Below are 22,279 nucleotides of genomic sequence, written 5' to 3' on the forward strand. Positions count from 1 at the left end.
TCTTAAATGGGGAAGTTGAGAATCTGCAATATAATAATTTCCTCAGAAGATTCTGATACACATCATACTCTGAGATGACAGGTGTTCCCCCTCCCAGTCCTTACCTTGGCCTGTGGGCTAATGCCATATCTGGTGAAAGCATATTGCCACTGGGGCAGGCCCAGGTGGGTGATAAGCAGGCGATAATAGGCAGTAAAGGTATCTGTGAGAAAATGCCAGTATAATGCTCTGTCCAGAAACCAGATCTCAGTGTCTTGGGCTGATGCTAAAATAGTAGACAAAGGAAGTAAGTTAACACTTATTTCCTTGTAACCATAAATTAGTCAATATATACTCACGATTTTAAAAAATTCAATAGTTAAGGATATAAAATAAGGTAAAAATTCCATTTTTTACTCTTCAAACCTCCTAGTCACATTCTCCAATGGCCATTTTTACAAATTCTTGATCAGCCTCTATCTATCTGTTGGACACACACTGTGGTCTCAACTTTCCTGATAGAGGCAAACTCTGAATGGCTCAGGCTTTTTTGGAGGTCTTTCTTGGGAGCCAGAAATGCTGTGAAAAACTACTACAATAGAGTCTCTGATGTTCTGGGTGACAGAGGCATTTTCATACCAGCTCCTGCCTTACACCTGTTTCTGACCTTCCAATCTTATTAGCTCATTGGTTCATCTGTTGTCTATACAGCTATAACATCTCTCTAAGAAGCCTACATTATCTGGTCTCTTCCTTTTTCAAAATTGCTTATGGTCATACAAAATTTTCATTTGAATCTCTCCAGTCTAAGTAATCCAGAATGATAGACCACTGTCTTCCACGTTATGTCTCAATTTCTTTGCTTGGCTTTCCAAACTCTGCATATGAGAGAGCAGTTAGCCTTCAGGTTTCATCTCTACATCCTCTAGATGGTTCATGTAGAGCACTAACTTGGAATAACAATTCCATGACATGGTTTTTGCCACTCCCTGCAGTATCTAATTCCAACTATAGTTCAAGATGCAGCTCAAAATCTGTTTGCAAAGATTCTTCAAGTTGGAGATAATCTCTCCTTCCCCCAAAGGTAAATCCTGGTGTCTGTACATTCTCCCCCCATCTACTGAAGATGGCTTGCCTTTGTCCAGTTCTGTAGTTTCAGTCTCAAGGTCTCAACTGCCTTTGGGTGGGGGGAGGGGGTAGCAGTTACTGCTCAAGGGCACAGAGCCTCACTATCCACTACTGGTCCCCCTTTCTCATGATTTCCCATCTGGAATTTTGAGGTCTAATAAATCAGGTTTTTATTATTATTAACTGGCCTAGACACAGAAGTATGAAACAAAGATAATGTGTTTCCTGTATGTTTACTAAAAGTATGAGCTTGCAGGGAGGGGGTCTATAAACAGAAGGACTATTTCTTTTAGTTTATCTCACCTATTATCTGTTGACTGTTTTGTAGTAATTGACATATGAAGATGGCTAAAGAAGACTAAAAATTAGCCTACAGGGGGTGCTAAAGAGGGCCAAAGGGGCTTTCTAAGTCTTGGCACACAGAAAATCTAGAAGCACTTCAAGAAGTCAGGGAGGTATGTGCCTTTTGTGTGATGGCTGACAAGCAGTCAGGCAAGATCACACCCAGACTAGAAGACTACAGCATCCCATTGTGATTCTTACCTGGCTTCCCACTTTTGTAAACAAGGCAAACCTTCCCATTCCCACTGCATGAATCCAGCTCAAATATCACACTGCGAGAGTCAAAGTGAGGCTTCTCTGGCTGGTCCTCACTGGCTGCAAACAAACAAACTCATCTCAAACATACTATTAAGTAGTATTTTCCAAAAAAATTCTATAAATTCCTGATCTCATTGATGGATTAGGCCTTCTGACTGGGCTGTCCCATTACCCATAGACATTGTCAGAGAATTTGGGGGAAGGTAACAGGAGGACCCGAGTTTCTTGGGAGTGGTACCACATAAAGTCAGAACAAGTTGAAAGACCTGATGCTGACATTGTTTTATTCTTTTTTTCAGGGATTGTTTATTATGTAAAAATAGGATATCATACACATTATCTGAATCTTGCTTTTTATACAATAATACCATATGGAAGACCCTTTAACTGATTCATTCTTTTAGTGGCTGCTTGATGTTTTATGGGAGTCTATTTCTCCTATTGATAGGAATTCACCTTATCATCATTCTGCTATGAATTCTAAAATAATTATGACTGCACATGTTCTGGTGTTTTCCTTATGCAAAGTAGGTTTCTTGTAATAGAATGGACATTGTCAGATTGCTTTTCATAAAAGGTCCTTGCTTTTGAAAGACATTTGCAATAGGTACAGAATTCTAGTTTTAACATTTTTTTTTCTTGAGTATTTTATCTCACTTGAATTATTTCTAAGTAGACATATATCCTTTGCTCCTTGTATGTAATCTGGCTTTTTCTTCTGGTTGCTTTTAAGATTTTATTTTTTATTCCTTGTTAGTTTGGCTCTGGAATCTCCCCTAGTTCATGTTGAATGCCTGGTCCCCAATGTAGCAAGGTTCAGAAAGACTTTTAGGAAATGACCAAATGAGGAGAGCTGTAACCTCATCAATTGATTAATCCATTTGATGAATTAATAATGTGAATGAACTACTGGGTGTTAACTATAGCTAGGCGAGGTGATGCTGGAGGAAGTAGGTCACTAGGGGTGTGCCCTTGAGGACTGTATCTTGTCCCTGGCTCCTCTCTCTGCTTCCTGGCTGCCAGGAGAAGAGCTGTTTTCCTCTGCCACCAGGTTACGACTTCATTTCAGGCCCAGAGCAATAGAATAAGCCAACCATGGACCGAACCTCTGAAACCATGAGCCAAAATAAACTTTTCCTCCTCTCAGTTGTTCTCATCAAGTATTTTATTCACAGCAACAAAAAAACTAATACATCCTCATTTTGAGCAATTTAATTATGATGTTTTTTGGTATCACTTCATGTTTCTTTTTCCTGGTCTAATGAGCTCAGTGAATATATCAGTTTATAATTCCATCAAATTGGTAGATCTTTGGGTCATTACATCTTCAAGTATTATTATTTTCTGACCCCAACCCCTTCTTTCACAGACTCTAATCACACATATACTATACCATTTGTTACTCCCCAGTGCACGGATGCTCTTTTTACTAACTTTTTTCCTTTCTGTTACTTTGGATAGTACCTATTGCTGGGTTCTCCATTCTTCTGCAATCTTTTCTTTTTGCCACCGCTAATTTCATCCAATATATTTTTCATCTCAGACCCTAAACTCCAAAAGCTAAACTTGTAATACACAGTTTCCAATCTGTACTTTCAAAGACATACAGAATAAAGTTATAATAACTTTTAATATCTATACATGCTAATTCTAAAATGTGTGTCAATTTAGGGTTGGTTTTGATTAACCTACTTTCCTCCTTATTATAGTTGTATTTTTTTTTTTTTTTTTGCATGCCTGATCATCCTTGATTAGGAGCCAAAAAGTGTTAATTTTACATTGTGGGGTGCTAATGATTTTTGTATTTCCATAAATACTCTTGAGCTTTATTCTTAGACATAGTTACTTGGAAACAGATATTTTGGGCTTTGCTCTTAGATATGACAGGCAGGATCAATGTAGTGTTTATCAATAGCTAATTATTCCCCTTTCTAAGGCAAGCCCTTCCATGTACTTTAATGCTTTGTGAATCATGAGGCATTTCAGCTTGCTTAGTCTTCTTTGTCCTTTATGAGGACTAGATATTGTTCCCTCTAATTATCTTCAGTGGTTTTTGTCATTGACCTTGGGCAATTTCTTCATCACATGTGTCTATCAGTTCTTTGCTGAAAACTCAAGGGAACCCCTCATAGAATTCTGGAATTCTCTCTTTAATCGGCTCTCTGTTACTCAATCCTATGAACTTTAGCTGCCTTAATATATCTGGGCTCACAACTTTGTCATCTCAACTTGTGGAGAACAATGGTCCCTGCCTGCGTTCTTCTTTCTATCCTGTGGACTGGGAACTCTCAAGGAAGTAAACTTGGGAAATTATACGGCTCACCATGATTGTTTCCCATTGCTCATAGCTCACTGTTCTTTGTTGCCTAATGGCAATGTCCTAAAAAACACTTTGTATATTTTGTTTAGGCCTTCCTTTAACTGCTGTGCCAGGTGGGAAGAGAAATTTGGCCTCTGTTACTCCTGCTTGGATGAAATTAAAAGTCTAGACTGGTGATTCCGCCAAAATTTTAGCAGCCCTGCACGATGCTAAAAGTTGGGACAGGGGCTAGGGGTGGGGTAGTCTGCCCTTAGGTGAAAAGCTGTAAAAAGAGCAAATTCCTGCAGTGAGGTTCCCTTCTGCTAAGTGTAGTTTTACACTCCAGTCTTTGCCTGATTTTGGCTATTCTCCAGACCTTTCAGGTAATTGTTTTAAATGTTCTTCTGGATTGTAGAGTATTATCTGCCATTACCTTAGAGCATAACGTCACCATTTGAATCCCCACCCTCCACCTCAAATCTGCAGTACCACTGTTTCAGTTCCTCCCCTAAATTTTAGTTTGGTTTTAACTCCATGTATGCATTAGCATCTTGTTGTGTGGTCTATACCTGGGAATACTGGTGGATCTCTTAATGGGACCTGTAATTTGTAATGGTTCTTGTAGCAGGGTTTTGTATCTAGTTATATTTTTAGTAGAAACTATTTTTTTGAAAAGTTATTTACAAAAACAATTTGAGGCCTAGGATAATGTTACTCCCTAGGGTGGATTTTTCCCTTTATATAAAAGGGTTTTTTTGGGCTGGGGTTATGGCTCAGTAGAAGAGCGCTCGTCTCGCATGTGTGAGGCCCTGGGTTCGATCCTCAGCACCACATAAAAATAAATAAAAGTATTGTGTCTATCTACAACTAAAAAATAAAAATTAAAAAGTTTTTTTTTTTGCAATATATTTCACCTGTTTTAGCATTCACTCATTTAAATTGTATAATTCAGTGGTTTTTTTAGTATATTTACAAAGTTGTGCAATCATTACCATTATTACAATTTTGGGATATTTCTCTAGAGTGAATTTTTATTTGCATCTGCCATTCTCTGAGATTAATAACCTAGGATTAACTATGTTCAGTTTTGGGATTTAACACTTTCTGGATCACATAAATGACTCACACTGAGCTTCAGTCCAGGTGAGTAACAGTTAGTTCTGGTTCATCCTTGCTCCTAGGGTCCAGGTTTTCACTACTCCTTTACAAAGAGCATGGTCCCATCTTTTCCAGGCCCTAGAATCCATTTTATCCCCCCTGCTCATAAATGAGTCAAATTCTCAGCTTTTCAGCAGCCTTTCTTCCTCCTTTGAAGAGGACAGTGTACCTTAGACAAAAGCAACTCCACAATCATCTTCCCTGGATTTCTGTCTTCTTCTGGATGTTGATCTGATACCATACCTTAGCATATTGTTAGCTCTTTGATGCTTTTAGGAAAACAATTGTTAAATTTTGTCCTGCTTTTAAGTCTTCAGCAGGAAGGCTGCTCTGAATAATCTGCCATTACCAGAAAAGGAAGTCTCTTCATCAGTTTAAGAATGTTTCTGGAAGATAATATACAGGTAAGTTTTGCTTTTGCTTTTTTTTTTTTTTAATCAATTTAGTAGTCTCTATCTTTCAAAAGAGATTCAATCCCATAAAATTTATGTAATGAATTACATAAATTTTATGGGATTGAATTATTCCTCTCATCTTAATATTATATATCTTAATTATTAAGTCACTTCCTTTTCTTTTCTTCTTCTTCTTTTTTAAACTCCTGTCATTCAACATTTCCCTTATTAGACTGGAAATTTTAGTGGGATGTAGTGGCACAACTCTATAATCAACATTAGGAGGATGACATGTTTGAGGCCAACATGGCCAACTTAGCAAGATCCTGTCTCAAAATACTGAGATGATGAGTTTATTCTTATGTACCCCAGACAAAATAGAGCCAGCAGGTCTTGAAAGAGTGTGGGCCTCACTCATGCTTGTGTGTCAGAAATAGAACTATCACAAGGACTTCCTAAAGCCCATCAGGAATTCCTTCGCATCCTAGATGCAGCTCAAACTCATATACTTTGCTCTCTGTACACTTATTTTCTGTTATCAAGGTTTATTTCAAGAAATTATTCAAGACTACTGAAATTCAGATAAGACAACTGCCTAGCAATGGCTGTCTCCACCAATGGGCTAATACCAACTGCTATAATGACCGGATACCAAAGAACCTTATTTCAGGTAAACTTCTCCTTTGGGTCTTTAAAAGCCTGCCCTTACCTCAACCCCTCTGGGTGCACTTACGGCTTTTCACAGCCTCTGCATCCCACACTGGAATTCCCCATTACTCATTCCCAAATAAATGTGAACTTTCCAAGAGCCATCTGTCTGTATTTTAGGTTGAGACCTGATTGCCTTTGTTTTTTGATAATTAGATCCATGACTGTCTTTATTTGAAAACAATATACCATCATTTCTCTAACCAAATGGGATATACAAAATTCTAAGATGATCCCCAAGATTACTGCCTCCTGGTATATACATCTCACATAATCCTTTCCTCTGAGGGTGGTTTAGGACCTGTGGATACAATGGGCATTCATTCCCTGGATTGGGCTACATTAAGAAAGTTCACAGCACACTGGGAAGAAATTTTCCTGCTGGCTTAAAAGCTGCCATGATGTGGAAAGGGACATATGGCTTATATCTGAGGGCAGCCTTAACTTGCTTGGAGTGAACCCTGGCTGAAAGTCAGGATTAAAATAGGAACTTAAGTACCACACTGCAAGAAACTAAAAGCAGTCAACCACAGTGAGCCTGGAAGAGACCCCAGTGCCTCCAACGAGATCAGTCTCAGCCAACATTATTTCAGTCACTAGGGTTCAGCTTCAGAGAGCTGCATTCTCTGCTTGGCCAGTTGTCAGCTCCTTAAGAGGACCCAGCTGACCTGCAGTTTTATTCTTGATTCATAGAAACTTCTAATAAATAAATAAAACTGATAATAAATTTGTGTAGTTTTAAGCTATTAGATTTGTAGCAATCCGTTATACAGGAATAGAAAACTGGAACACCAAAGCTGTTTTCCCCAGCAAGTTGTTGTACTTCTTTCCTAAAGTAAAATAAGATCTTTCATTTGCTACCCCTTCCCTTTTCTCTCAGTTATCCATTATGAGGACCACTGAAACTACTGTTTTGACATTTTGGTACTTTGTTACAATAGCCCTAAGTGGCTTAACAGAAATTTATGGTCTGAAATCAAAGTGTCCAAAGAATATTCCTCTGAGGGCTGTGGAGAAGAATTTCTTCCATACCTCTCTCCTAGCCTTTGGCTGTTTACTGGAAATTTTTGGACTTCTTGTAGAGGAATTGCCCCTACCTCTGCCATCATCTTCAAATGGCATTCATCCAATATATGCTTGTGTCCAAATTTTCTTTTTATAAAGCTCACCCTATTCCAGTATGATCACATCTTTTAATTAAGTCTGCAATTTGGAAATAAGGTCATACTCTAAGGTACTGAGATTTAGGACTTAAATATATCCTTTTTTGGGGGGTGGGGGAAGGGGCAGAATAGGATTTAAACTAGAATACTTTAACTGCCCTCTCTCTTCACATTTGAATTAAACTGAAATGGGATAGCACCTTTTAGAATATTCTTTGCACTATGATCAAGAGTTCTTATGTAACACATTTTGAGCCCTTACAACTTCCTTCTTATAACCTGAGGTATATTTAGTCTGTGAACATAGAACTCTTGATTTTCACTCCTTTTTCTCTCGGTAACCTAGAAATGTTTTTCACCATCTTCTAATTCCCACTGATGTCTGATTACTACTCCTGTACAATTTATTCTTTTTGACTAAAAGCTTGTCATTTTTTCCTTATCAGGATATGCTTAGATGTTTGGGGTTTTTTATTGTTCTGATTTAGGTTTAGGTTGAGTTTTTCCTATCTGCAGAGAAATTTTTTTTTGTTAGTATTTATTTATTGCCTTTCCATCTCTTCTTTCTTTGGCACCTATAATTGCAATGAAAGGTGTCTGGATTTATTTTCTACTTCTCATACTCTCCTACTTTTTTTTCTTAAAATTCACTTCTCTAAAATTTACTTACCTATGTTCTATAATATTCATCGCACATAATTTTTCTGTCTAACTCAGGTGTCAATAATATTTGTATTTTCTTCATTTCATTTAGTCAATTGTTTGAGAATCTTTGTAATTTTTTTATCTATGTCTCTGTGCTGTCTCAAAAATTTCAAATGTTCTTGTGCTTATTTTTGTTTAGATTTTTACCCTTCCTCTTCCTCTTCTGTGTGCTCTAGCAGTTTTAGTTCTCTGGTTGTATATTCTAATATTTCTTCTGATGTCTTCTGATTGTCTGCTGAGTACCCTGAGAAAAGTCAGAATTTTTCTGTTTACATTTTAATGAGACTTAGATCTAGTTGTTAGACTATTGCAGAAAGCATGAGCCCAGCAGGTGCCAGAAGGCCAAGTGGTCTTTATACCTGTAAGTATATAGGAGAAATATGGTCCCTATCCCTGGCTCAGTACTTATCTTGAAGCCCCTCTACAGAGTACTTCTTTTCTTCCAGACTCACAGGCAGGAAAGACCTAGTCTGTGTAACTACTTCTTTGCTTTTTAGAGAAACCATATCATACACTTATTAAACCAATGTGAACTTTTCTTACTGCTGGGGATTCCATAGCTTTGAGTGACAGGCTTTTTCTTGGACTCATCACTTTCCAATTTTTGTCTCCGGACTCCTGTCGCACTGTTCTCCATTTGTTTGTCCAGTAGAGGGAGAAAGCCTTACATCAGTTCCCTCTGCCAGAGCTTAAATAAACCCCCAAGACCTAGACGCTAGCTGTCTACTCACTATCCATTCTTCTTTTCTTTCATAAACCCCAATTGTGCTTGAGGAGGTAATACTGCACAAATAAAAATATCTCCCAAGACTTCTTCAGGTCTAGTTGTCAGACTATAGGTGTCTTTTTGACTCTGTTCTGACAAATGGCTATGGGGAGAGACTTCTGAGAAAAACTGTTTCAAGATAAAATGAGGAGAGATTTTGCCAAGGGCTTTTTTTTTTTTTTTGGCCATTGTTCTTTGTTTTTTTTACCCTTCCTCTTCCTGTCAGAAACACAGACTTGAACTGGGAGGTAGAGCCCACAATACTCAACCATGAGGATGAAAACCATACCAAAGGCTGGTGCTGCAGGAAGTGAGAGGGAAACTTTCACATTCTCAAGCAGCAACTTTAACCTAGTCCCAGATTTCATGAGAGAAATTAACCACTATTTAGTTACTGTAACTGGGTATCTGTTATAAGCAGCTAAATAATTCTGATAGAAGAAGCCCTCACTTGAGGCTTTAGCAGCTAATAACCCTATGAGCCATTTCACTTAGAAGTAAAAAAGAGCTTTAAAGGTAGGAATGGAGAGGAAAGGGGCTGTATTTAGACTGTCATATTCCTTGAACCCCCTGATACTTAAGTACTAGGTGAAGCTTAATTTATAACATTTATTCACTCAGCATGTACTCATTAAGTGCTTACTGTGTACTTGGTACTGAACCATGAGGAAACAAAACAAAGATGCCAACCTTGATTTGCTTCATTAAAATTTCCTTTGTTGGTATAGGCTGTTGCTGCTGCTGCTGTTTTAACCTTATTCCCATGGTTCTAAGGAGCTATGAGTGGGAAGGGTTTTGGTTTAGTGGAATATAATACAGTGCCACAACCTCTTCCCATGGTCCTCAATATTATAAAAGGGAAGCAAGCAGGTTCATTTCTAACCCAAAGCAGAAGTTCCTCCAGATACCTTCGTATGTATCATCCTCCAGGTCTGCCAGAGTTGGTGCATTAGGAAGTGAATACATGGAAGACTGGTTGAGCTGAGTCAGTTTTGAGATGCTGTTAATTGTCATGCTGCCCAATGGAATGATGTGCTCTATGGAGACATTAAAAAGAATGACAAAAAGTTGACAGCCTAGTTACAATGGTCATCATAAGCCCAGCTATTGTTGGTCACATGACTGAGGCATCTGATGAAAGGTAGGAAGAAGAGGATCAGTCAGCACATGGCCCTAAGCAACGGCCTTTCATGCAAAACAAAACAAAACATGGAATCAGGGGCCACAGGCAATGAACAGTCCCTACTACATTAGGGTATGGCTACAGAAAAAGTTTAGAAAGGGATACTCAAGAAGAGCTAGAAAATATGAACTTAGGAACTTCATTTGAAGAGTAAATGAGTTAAAAAATATTTCCACTCTCTCTTGCCCTAGTTTAACCAATATGCTGCATAAAAAATTATACTTTACAAAGGAGAAACAGCTTTTGATTATATACTGGACTTTTCTCTTATTGTAAGTTTTCATGATGGAAAATATCTCTCATCATTTTCACTTACTCAATGGAGAGAACTGGCAGCCCTTCTCACTTGGTTCTAGTCTTCTGTGATTAGGGTATAAATAAGGAACAGGAAGACTGCATATTTTCCTCATCTACTGTATAGAATCCTTGACACAAGGTGGCACACAGACTTACAAATCTGACTTCTAGAAAAACTGGAATGGATGAAAGCAATAAAACAGCTAGTATAGACCATGGACTGTTTGAGGAGAAGAGACTACTAATAAAATGCTGGAAGCTGCCTCTACCGTCTTTTCTGTTAACAATGTAAGCTATTCAGTAAAGAATGGGTATAGTAATCATGATAAAAAGACCAGGACTAGGAAGATCAAGTTATAGAAAATATTGCAATACGACCAGAGACTCATTTATAAAATAGTCATGTAATATCTCTTCTCTGAGGCAGGCTTGTGAGGGAACTAACCTGCCCTCATAATGTGGGCAGGGAGTGTCTGTCAGTCAATCTAGTCTCTGTCCCCTGTCTATTGCTCCAGATCCCAAAGGCCATGGCCATGATATAAGGGAAGGTACTGCTATTGACAGATAACTTTTAGGCCATTGAAAAAACAATTATAAGTAAAAACTAAAGTTAAATGTTCACTAGTAAGCTATTAGAATTCTGTTTCTCTGGTCAGCTATGGGAGACAGTCATAAAGGCTTCAGGAATCACCAAAAAAAGGTAATTCATATATGTGGGCAGGAGATGGAGGCAGGAAAGAAAAGTCAGTTCTGTGAAGCACAAGTCTCTCCTCCTTTGGGTCAGCAATGGGGAGGTTTAGGGTACTTCCTAAGATCTAAGCAAATATGGGGATGGGGATGTTGCTGGTGTGGGAGGCAATAAAAGCCAACAGGGATGAGGACTGGCAAGTCTGTGTCAGGAATGGGCTGGACTCCGGCAGCTAAATCAGAATTTCCTAGCTTATGAACTTCTTTAAGTCCTCATCTAAATGTGCAGTAGCTGCAAGCTCTACTGTGTACGAAGTTGAGAGTCCCTACACCCATTATGCAAATGTGTTAGTCTAGACACATTTAAAGCAAGATGACATCCTACAAACTGAGGCAAATGGTGACTGAGGCTGAGGTGGTACAGGAAGAGAAAGGTAAGGTTCTGATTTCAGGGTTAGAGCACTGAAGTCTTCACAACTGTATGAATAAAGGAAGAGTCTGAAAGAGAGGGACACCTGCTCCCAGGGACCATGGGTCTTTCCTGCAGGTTACTCTGAGAAGTCTGCTCTGAAGTGAGGCTAGCAGTTCTATTTTTTTGTGTGTGTGTGTAATAATTAATGTTTTCTTCCGCTCTATTCCAACCCTATTTATAGGAAGACTCTAAATTAAGCTCACAGGCCAGTACCATCTAGACACTGGAACAGGGTAGAAGTAGGTAAAGCACTAGATATCTGTTAGCTTTAGGAGAAAAATCACAGCTTCTGAATGTGGTACTCAAAAACCCAGAAAAACTGTGTAGATTGAAAGACTCATAAGTTGTGAGTGCCCAGAGCTGTCCCACCCAACCTCTCCACCAGGGCAATGTTCCCCAACAGCAAGGAGGATGACTTACCATCCAGTTTCACACTCCATGTCATATGGAAGCCATTGGTCATTAGGTAAAAGTTCTTCAGATCCTCAGGCATCACACAGTTATTTTTCTAGAATCACAAAGCAACCGAGCATGAAGTCGGGGCTAGGAAGGAGGGTGTAGGCCAATGCCTCAAATTGCTGGGGGCATGATTCACCATATTCAGATCTCTGAAACAGAAAGACTGATAATTATCTATAAAACTATTAGACAGGTATTGGGGCCTGCAAATGGAGTTATCACCCCCTCCCCTTTGTTTTACTTCACTAGATAAAGCAGATTAGGTGTCTGCTCTGCCACAATATGCCCTAATGGCCAGCTGGAAAAGGAGCTCAAAGGGAACAAGCTGAGGAGACAGGGGAATGTGATGAGAGAGGAGGTCTTAGTAGTCTGACAACATTGGAGCAAGGCAATCACTATCAGGAATTTCAGATCCATTCTCTTATATTACCTTCTGAAATAAATTATTGGACAAATAAGAACATCTTAAAAATAAACTCCTTTTTAACTCTGTCCAAACTTTTATCTTATTGGATCCTTCTAAGTTGTGATACCATTGTGTATGTCAAGTTCACTTTAGATCATACTGTCAGTTCTAGGCATCCAATGGATGGGGAAGTATTATGTAGCAGGAAAATCTGAGTTCAATTCCTGATTTTTGTCATGTATGTTGAGTGACCTTGAGAGTCCTTGAGCATGTTGTTTTAACCCTATGAATTAAGACTAAATCTACAAAACACTGGAGGTGAGGGATATAAGCTTGTCAGAAAGTGGACTAAGAAATTATGATTTTAGCTATAGCATCTTCAAGAATGATAAGTGTGAGGACAGTTTTAAGCTTGCAGGTGATTTTAAGCAGTACTTTTAAAAATTATTAAATAGACAACTCTAATTTTAATGAATCAAGTTTTAAATTTCCTTTAAGAACTAGTATATGGACTCTGACCAGATTTTTTTTCCCCCTCTTGTTACCACCCAACTCCCAATCTCACAGATGTGAAAGTGAAGGGATTTGCTTGGGTTAATTTATTTCCTACTTAGTAAGTTATATGGAGTTTGGGGCTTTCTCTTAGTGCCTCCTGTATGGCTACATTCTCTCTTTGCAGAGAGAAAAAACATACATACAGAATGCCTTTCTCCCATTCCCAGGATCCTTGCAAAGGAAGCCTACAGTTAATGCTATTCTGACAAGATTTGTGCTCCTATGCTCCAGAAGATCAGTATCCACTTGAAGATTTTGATCACCAGTACCATCTAGTGGTAGAGATAAGAAAATAGCTACCTATCAGTTTTGTTTTTTTTGGGGGGTGGTACTAGGGATTGAAACCAGGGGTATTTTGTTGAGTAGGATATAAGAATTTGGGACCAAACCAAACTGCTTAAGACCAAGAGGAGAGGAAGCATACTTTGCTCCAAATCCTTTCTCTACAGCAATATCAGTTTCCCTGTAAAAACACATGGTATTGTAGATTTTCCAGGGACACCATGACAGTCTTCAGAACAGTAATGCCTCCAGGCCTAATTAATCATCAGGCATCAAGTTTTACAAGGAGTGGAAGTTGTGGGATTGGAAGAGAAATCTTCCTATCTATAGCTTCCTTGGTTTAAAGCTCCTGGGTGTAGTAGTCTCAGGATTGAAATGAAGGACTGTGGAAAAGCAGCCAGGTGGTTGACTCTGACTATTGTGTTTTATCTAATTCATTCATTTATCCAATATTTATTGTCTGTTATAGAGTAAATACTGTGCTGGGCATTAGAATCAGGAAAGAAGCAATGTATAGAGGAGGCTGTACCAGACACATGGGTTGCTTATACAAATCCACCTTTTTCTTCCTTCTTGACAAAACCCTCATTTTGCTTGAGATAGCATGTGTCTTGTTAAATATTTACTTTTAAGACGTCCCCTGCAGTTAGTGCTTGACATTAAGATGTAAACACAAGTCCAAAGAGGTTTTCAAGAAAACTTTCTCTCTCCTATTAAAAGGTGATGGATGTGGCTGAAGACACACCCCTCACCTCTTCTTCCTGCCTTGAGCTTGGACATGATAGGGCTCTTGGTAGTCATCTGGCCACCATAAAGGAAAAGGACAAAAGAATTCCAGATATAATGGCTTATCACTGTTAGGGCTGATGAACCAATTCCAACTGTCTACATCAGTACTTACTACCTGCGATCTGGTAAGTGTTCTGTAGCTGTGGGGTGTGGGGGGACATTAAAGAAGAGAGAGGTAGGACAAAAATAAGAACAGGCAATGCTTTAGAATTCAAGGAAGAAGATTTATGGTTAATTAAGATGGCTCACTAGAGGTGCCTGGCACACTTCTCTCCATAATAAAGGAAGTGTCTCAAACACTTCAGTGAAGTACTAGAATACAGTGGGGATATGGCAGAGACCTTACAGAGCACAGTGATGTACAATGGTCTTTAAGCACATGACATCTACCATTCCTTCTCTAGACCAACTCTAAATTAAGAGGGACTTTGCTTGACAGGGAAAGGGTAATAAGCAGGAGGTTCTAAACAATCTTCACTCATGCCATGGCCATCTGAGACATTTGCTCTTGGAGAAGCCTGTAGCCCTCAGAGGCCCGAAGCTGAGTTTGGGAAGTTGCTAGCTTACCACGCAAGTGCACTATCCTAGAGAAAAAGAGCCCAGCCCCAGACATTGTGCCCTTACCCAGCCCCTACCTAGGCTCCTGCTGCACAGCAACATTTTGAAACCTTTCTACCCAGGGTCCTGTGGAGCAGCCAGGCAGCTGTCCCCAGAAACCTGGCTGATCTTGCTTTTTAAGCCAGCTAAGTGCCCCACCCACTCACCCTTAGTCCCAGAAAGTAGCTAGGGAGCCCACCTTGAATGGCTCAGCCTAGAGGTCTTGGGAAGCAGACAGGTAGCCCTGCCCATCTAGAAGATGGGGTGGGCAGGGGAAAGCATCTGAGCAGTCTTCTCTGACTGGCTTGGCTCACTGAGGCACCCCAGGAAGCTGATGGGAAGCCCTACCCATCCTTCTGCAGCCCCAAGAAACAGCTCAACAAACTGCTACCAGAAGCTTGGCCTGTTAAGGTACTGAGAACCATACAAGAGACCCTGCCCATTCTCCTGGGTCCTGGGAAACAACTGGAAAGCCCTCAGAGCAGGCTGGCCTAACAAGGCCCTGTAAAGTCACCTGTGTGTCCCCTTGGATACTGACAGGTACTTGGACTGAGTCCACTAGTATGCCCCAGTGCCTACGCAGCCCTCAGACTAGCACTCTGCCCCACTGGGCCCACTGGAGTGGCCTTGCCTCCACATGACCCGTGGAAAATGACAGGTTTCTGTACCTGCAACCAGGTGCACTGCACCCAGACGTTCCAATGAACATGTCCCACCATAGAGAGATGCATCCTAGCTAGCAGTGCAATCCCAAATGCCCGCGGCCAAGGCCAAAGAGACATCTGTAGACATGGCTAACTTTGATTACTCCTTAAGAAGATACATGGACACAACATTAAAGCACCCACCTGGAATGAAAGTCAATGTAGCATATCCAACCAACATGCTAAGATAAATCATAAAAACTGGAAAATGGAATTATATCACACTAAAAATCCTGGGTAACAGCAAAGGAAACAAAAGGGTGAAGGGACAACCTACAGAATGGAAATATTTTCAAACTCTTCATCGAAAAAGAGATTAATTCCAGAATACACGTGGAACTCAACAGCAAAAACAAAACAAAAATACAACAAACGCTGGTGAGGATGCAGAGAAAGGAGAATTCTTATACACTGTTGCTGGGAATGTACATTAGTATAGCCATTATGGAGACTGTGGGGAGGGTCTTCAAAAAAAACTAAAACAGAACTACCGTATGATAAGGCAATCCAACAACTAGGTATATATCCAAAGGAACTGCAATCAGTATGTTGAAGAGAGATCGTACTTACATGTTCATTGCAGCACTATTCACAAGAATCAACTTAGTGTCTATAAACAGAGGAATGGATACAGAACATGTGGTATTTATATACAATGGAATATCATTTAGCCACTTGTTGCAAGGTGGACGGAAGTGGGGACATTATGTTAAGTGAATAAGTCAGGCACATAAGGACAAGTAATGCATGTTCTCATTTACATGTGGAAACTAAAAAGTTGATCTCAAAAATGCAGAGAATAGAATAGTGGTTACTAGAGTCTGGAAAGGATGCAGGGGAAGGAGGAAGAGAGGATAGTTAACTGGTACAGGGATGCACTTGCACTCTGTATATATACTGTAGAAAAAGTGAGGCTGAAAAGAAAAAGGATATTCTGCCAAATCATTTGGTCTCTGTGAGCCATAGTTTTGCCATCAGTACATTGAATTTTTATCTGGGGATTGGAGAATCTAATCCATCAAGAATCATAAAACACTCAGCAACTATGCAATGTCACTGAAATGCTTAATAATAACAACAACAGGATTCTCCTGGCACCAGGATGCTGTGAGTATTAAGAGGCACATGCTTTCACTGTGCCTGAAAGATGAAAAGCTCAGTAAAGACATTAGGTCTTACTAAATACCAACATTTACACAAGGCAGGTAGCAGGCACAGTGAATGTAAATCATATATAACTGCATAAAGCCAGGCAGATGGAAACTGCTTTTCAAAGACAGAAAGGGTGAAATATATTAAAATGGGAAGAGGCTATTTACTTTTTCTTAGGATCTGGTCATTGAGGTTTTAGTTTTCAATCTTTCTTCCTGGATCTGTATCACAAAGTCACAATATATTAGATTATAGCTGGATGAGTCCTCCAGGAACACTGCTTTCAGACCACCTATTATACACATGATAAAGTCACCCAGAGAAGTTATAGTACTTAGTCAAGGGCCCAGAGCTGGCATTAGACTTCTACTCCAAGCTGTTCTCCTCACACCACAGTGCCTCCATAACTTTTCTGCTATGTCATATTTTCAGTGAGCTTCCAAGAGAGCTTCCGAAGGGGCAGGGGCAGTGGCAGGGAGCCTCTTCATGGAGGACCTTTTCTAGCTATTTATGAAGTGGTGAACACTGAGTATACCATATGAAAGCTATTCCCTAGTTGGGGTGTCTCCAAGCATGGAGGTCTGTAGATTAGTTCACTAGAAAAGTAGATCCAGCTGTTCTCTGGCACAGGCACTTCTGGAAGCAGGCACAAGTCAGGGGTGGCTCTACCAAGCCTGCTCCTATGGAAACAGGCTCTTCCGTAACCTTTTGAGGGAAGAAAGGGGGAACTCCCAACCAGCTCAAAACTTCTGTTCTCTATTGCTTAATAGACAAAAGTAGGTACAAAATAGTATGTCGTATATTGCCCCATTCTGACTGAAAAATTTATTTAAAAACATTTTTATGCTTTTGAGAATCTGAGAAATTCTCTTCCCAGAAACATGCATGTACCTAACACATCTGACATACATTTCAAAGACTCCAGGGACCACTGGCATTGTGTACTTCTACCCACACACAAAACCAAAATATGCTGACTAGTATGTCTATGTGGTAACATCCTAGAGGACTTTTCGTTGTTTTAATCCTTTTTTTGTGTTTTCCATTTTTTTTTATGGTGACTAATGTTTTGTTTATCATGACATAAAAACAGCATCTTAAAACCAAGGTACACACTCCAAATTCTATCTTCTACATTTGATTGTTAACTTTCAAGCAACCCACAGGCCTTCAAAAGCCCAGACCCTCCAAGCACAAGTGAAAAAATATTTTTACATTACTGATACTAATATGGTTTGTACTCCTTAATTAGCATATTTGTACTTTTATCTTAAGTAAAGGATTCAAAGGAAAATTGTAAATAATGTATTTTATGATTCAAGGTACTTTCACAAAAATCCTCCTACTGAGTATGTCTAAGGAGAATGTGCCATTATATATCTCAGTTACTTTAAAAATTTCTTTTTCCTTTCTGACCTGTAATGGCTATTCATCCAGCTCTGTAACTGCATTCTCTAGGTGTCATTCCAAGCTGAACAGGGAACCCCAAAATGGTGCACTGTCCAGGAGGCTGACCATATTTCAATGATATCCACTGCAGACAATAGCCCTGGGAATTAGTTATGGAAGGTATGCTCCAAATGAGTAAACTATATTATAACTGGTAAAGCCAGGACAAATGGATAGTCTTCTCCTTAAAGAGTTCTGGGGAATATATAGTACAAGAAACAAGGGGGGAAAAAAAAACACCTTAGAAATTGCTTCACTAAGTAAGTGGAATAATATGTCATAGCCTTAATGGTGTTCTACTTTGTTCTCTCACCCTCCCACACAGGTCTGACAGGATCAGCTAGTTCAACATTTGCTCCAATGTCTGTTTGTATGCTACTACTACTCTAGCTTTGTGACATATTTTGAAATCCCAGTGTGATACCTCCAGTTTTATTCATTTTGGTCAAGATTGCTTTGGTTATCTCGGGTCTTTTGTGGTTTGACATGAGTCTTAGGATTGTTTTTTCTGTTTCTGAAGAATGACATGGAAATTTTGATAGAGATTACATTAATCTGTAAATTGCTTTGGATAGTATGAACATTTTAGTAATAAAGTGAAATAAGTCAGCTACAGAGAAACGAATACGGTATGATTTCACTTACAGTGGAATCTAGAAAAGGCAAACTCTTAGAAGTAGAGTAGAATGGTGGTTCCCTGAGGTTGGGGGTGTGGAAGGGGAAAGAGGAAACATTGGTTAATGGTTAGAATGACCAAATTCTGGTTCCACTGCACAGCACAGTGACTACAGTTAAAAATGTATATTTCAAAATAGCTAAGAAAGGATTTTAAATATTCTCACCACAAATAAATGCTAAAAATATCTGAGACGAGGGAAATTCTAATTAGCCTGATTGGATCATATATATATATATGATCATACATATATATATATATATATATATATATATATATATATAATGTATACATATGTATATATATGTACATTCCATATATGGAATGTACATATATAAATACACACACACATTGAAATATTTGAAATATCACATCAAACCCCATAAATACATAAAATTATTTGTCAATTAAACTTTAAAAAAAGGAGTTCAACAAATAGACACTATATGAAATTCCCTTTTTCTATTATCAGCTGTGAATTGAAATGGAGGTGGAAACTGAGAGAGCCCTGAGAAAAATTGAGGTGCTGCTGAGCTGAAGTCCTGGAGAAAAACCTCAACTACCAGTTACTGAGCTTCAAGAAAAGCTGCTGCTGGCTCAGTGTGGGAGCAGATCATGCTGGCAGGACTAAACACACAGCCAAGGGCTGCCTGGCTGCTGAGGGCAAGATACCTAGTGTTGTCTTCTATTAGAGACACAGCCATGCATAGGAGAGAGGGTATGTGTTTAAAGGAAGGCAATTCTGAGCTCGAATTCTGGCTCTGTCACTTGTTAATTGTGGGACCCAAAACAATTTCTTTAACCTCTTTGAGCTTCAGTCTCTTCATCTATAAAATGAAGATACCATGACTACTTTGTGGGGTTATAAGTCATTTCATAGAGAATAACTTAGATGATATGTGTTAGCAGATACTTATTAAATCACAGGGTTATTTCTTAGCCACCAGGGCCAGTCAGATCTATTTGCTACTCTACAGCTATTCAAATCTTTCCAAAGCAGAAAACTGACCTTCTCAGTTTCTTACTTTAAACATTTCATTGGCTACTCTTTGCTCTCGAGATAAAAAACAAAAATCCTAATCCATGAAGCCCTAAATGTCCTGGTCCTTGTGATCTTGCTCTCCTGTGCTCCATTTTTATATTTCATGTAATCCTTTCCATCTCAAAGCTCTGGGACATATCGAAAGCCCCTTCTTCCCAGATCCCATCTTCCTGGTTAACAACTTCTCATAGCTTCTTTGGGAAAACCTTTTTTCAACCTCCAGACAAGGTCAGGGTCTGGAAAATTCTCCCTTCATCTGTATTTCACAGTACTCAGTCTACTTTGTAATTATGCTTATAACAATTTATACTGTGTCTTAGTAAGATCAAGAGGAAGAACAATGACTTTTAAAAAAATTACCACTGAATCCCCGGGTTCAATAGCAAGCACCACACCTGAACCATTTTTGGAGCTTTAAAGTTTTATTGAATAAATGAAAGACCAGAGGAAAATTGGAAAGCACTAGCTATGGATCTGATTAGTTATTTAGAACACTTAACTATATTCTGGCCTGATACTTAGTAATATGTTTCTTTTTCTATCCTTGTTGGATTTTTAGTGTAGTTGTACATAATTTCCAATATCCACTGCCTTCAAAGGTTTACCAAGGCTGTGGGGGTGGGAAGGGGGAAGACATACTTCATGCAGGGAAAGTGGCCATTCCATAATGAAAGGCAACTGTGGCTGATGTAGAAATAAGTTTTCTTCCCTAACGTTTCCTTCTCAGGGGCATGTAAGTTGACTTCTCTTTGTTGGGAGATGAGGATGCCACATGACAACACTTACTTGTTCCCATGAAGAAATCATATGACGTTCAGCAGGTGCCTTTTCTAAGATGGTCACTTCTGTCACACCTGGGGAAGATTCTGGAGGAAGAAAAAGAACATCATGGTCATTATAAGCCTTTAGTACCTCTGTAAAGTTGCAATTGGCCTATTCTCACATTTCTACACTATAGGTTGATTGTTGATGGCTGTCCTAGAACCATCTGGTCCCTCTAATGAGCATTTATATCCCCTGTGACAAAAGTAAAGAAATGGCTGGACACTCAGTCTTGTAACCTAAGATAATGGTACAGTCTACCCGGTGGAAAGAACACCAACAGAATATACTCCACATTCAATCACTACTTATTTAACTTGTTGAAAAGAGAAAAAAGATCTTTTTCTAGTGATTTAACACCAAACTTCTCAGTGAGCTAAATATATATATATAGATATACACACACACTATATACACACACACATTCACACACACACACACACACACACACACACACTTATGAAATGGTGAAAAGAAATAAGGAATAGTAGTACCTCATTAACTATTTTTTAAATATTTTTTTTAGTTGTCAATGGACCTTCATTTTTTTATTGATATGTGGTGCTGAGAATCGAACCTAGTACCTCACACATGCTAGGCAAGTGCTCTGCCACTGAGCCACAAACCCAGACCCTCATTAACTTTTATAAGATGCAAAACTTGCTAACTTTTCTTCTAAATAAAACTCATCCTGAACATGATATTCTACTCTGAGTTTCAGGGCTTAGAAGCTAAGCTAACATTATGAGAAATGTATTTTTGTCTAGAAATATACTGGGAACAAAATAAGTCATGTCTTTCCTCAATGCTGGAAAAGATCTCCAAATAATATGGTCTGTGGAGCTGTGTTTATTACTCTGAGATAAAAGAGAAGTCATCTGGGAATAAAACAGATTCAATATCTCCTCCCACATTCTTCACTTGTTCTATGGTTACTCAGTCTTAAGTTTTTTTTTTTTTTTTTTGAGAGAGAGAGAGAGAAACTTTTTTTTTTTTTTTTTTTTTTTTTTTGGTAGATGGACACAACACAATGCCTTTATTTTTATGTGGTACTGAGAATTGAACCCGGGTTGTGCCCATGCTAGGCGAGCGCTCTACTGCTGAGCCACAATCCTAGCCCTTAATTACTTTTTTTTTAGTTGTAGTTGAACACAATACCTTTATTTTATTATTTATATATGGTGCTGAAGATCGAAGCCAGGGCCTCCCACATGCTAGGAAATCACTCTACCACTGAGCCACAACCCCAGCTCCCAGTCTTAACATTTTGAAATCCTTAGTCTAAGACATAAAAATCTGTCATAAAAGCTTTTATGGTTTATGCTAGGCATACTGGCGTACGCCTGTAACCCCTGTGACTTAGGAGGCTGAAGCAGGAGTATTACAAGTTCAAGGTTAGTCTCAGCAACTTAGCAAGGCCCTAAGTAACTTAGTAAGACCCTATTTTAAAATAAAAAGAGCTGAGGATGTAGCTCAGTGATTAAATTCCTCTGTGTTTAATCCCCAGTATCCCCCCAAAAAAGAAAGAGAAAAAGAAAAGGTTTTATGGTTTAAATTCTCCACCAAAAAGATATGTTGAAGTCCTGACCTCAGTACCTCAGAATATGACCTTATTTGGAAATAGGCTTATTGCAGATGTAATTAGTGTTGTTATGCTGGAGTAAGGAATAAAGAATAGTACCTCAGATTCCAGCTCATGATATGATGATGGAAGACTGGACTGATGTATCTATAAGACAAAAACTGCCAAATTCTCATGAAGAGATAAAGGCAGAATCCATCCCTAACAGGTCTCAAAATGATCAT

The 22,279-nt window shown here is 39.0% G+C and overlaps 1 protein-coding gene across 2 annotated transcripts in view; it reads right to left on the bottom strand.

The window, feature by feature from the left end:
• The window catches only part of TPGS2 (tubulin polyglutamylase complex subunit 2), a gene marked incomplete at its 5' end in the record, with an annotated part of 32,318 nt that overhangs the window by 4,234 nt on the left and 5,805 nt on the right, over window positions 1-22,279 (bottom strand). The window contains 5 exons of one of the 2 annotated variants that reach the window (XM_081262760.1): window positions 105-265; window positions 1,651-1,764; window positions 9,810-9,938; window positions 11,961-12,048; window positions 20,438-20,517. In XM_081262760.1, coding sequence (XP_081118886.1) covers window positions 105-265; window positions 1,651-1,764; window positions 9,810-9,938; window positions 11,961-12,048; window positions 20,438-20,517 — 572 coding nt within the window. Of the gene's footprint in view, window positions 1-104; window positions 266-1,650; window positions 1,765-5,519; window positions 5,551-9,809; window positions 9,939-11,960; window positions 12,049-20,437; window positions 20,518-22,279 lie in introns of those variants that run through there. The other variant, XM_081262761.1, reaches the window with a different exon arrangement.

This window comes from Spermophilus citellus (genome assembly GCF_964194105.1).
Source record: "Spermophilus citellus genome assembly, chromosome: 12".
NCBI lineage: Eukaryota > Metazoa > Chordata > Mammalia > Rodentia > Sciuridae > Spermophilus > Spermophilus citellus.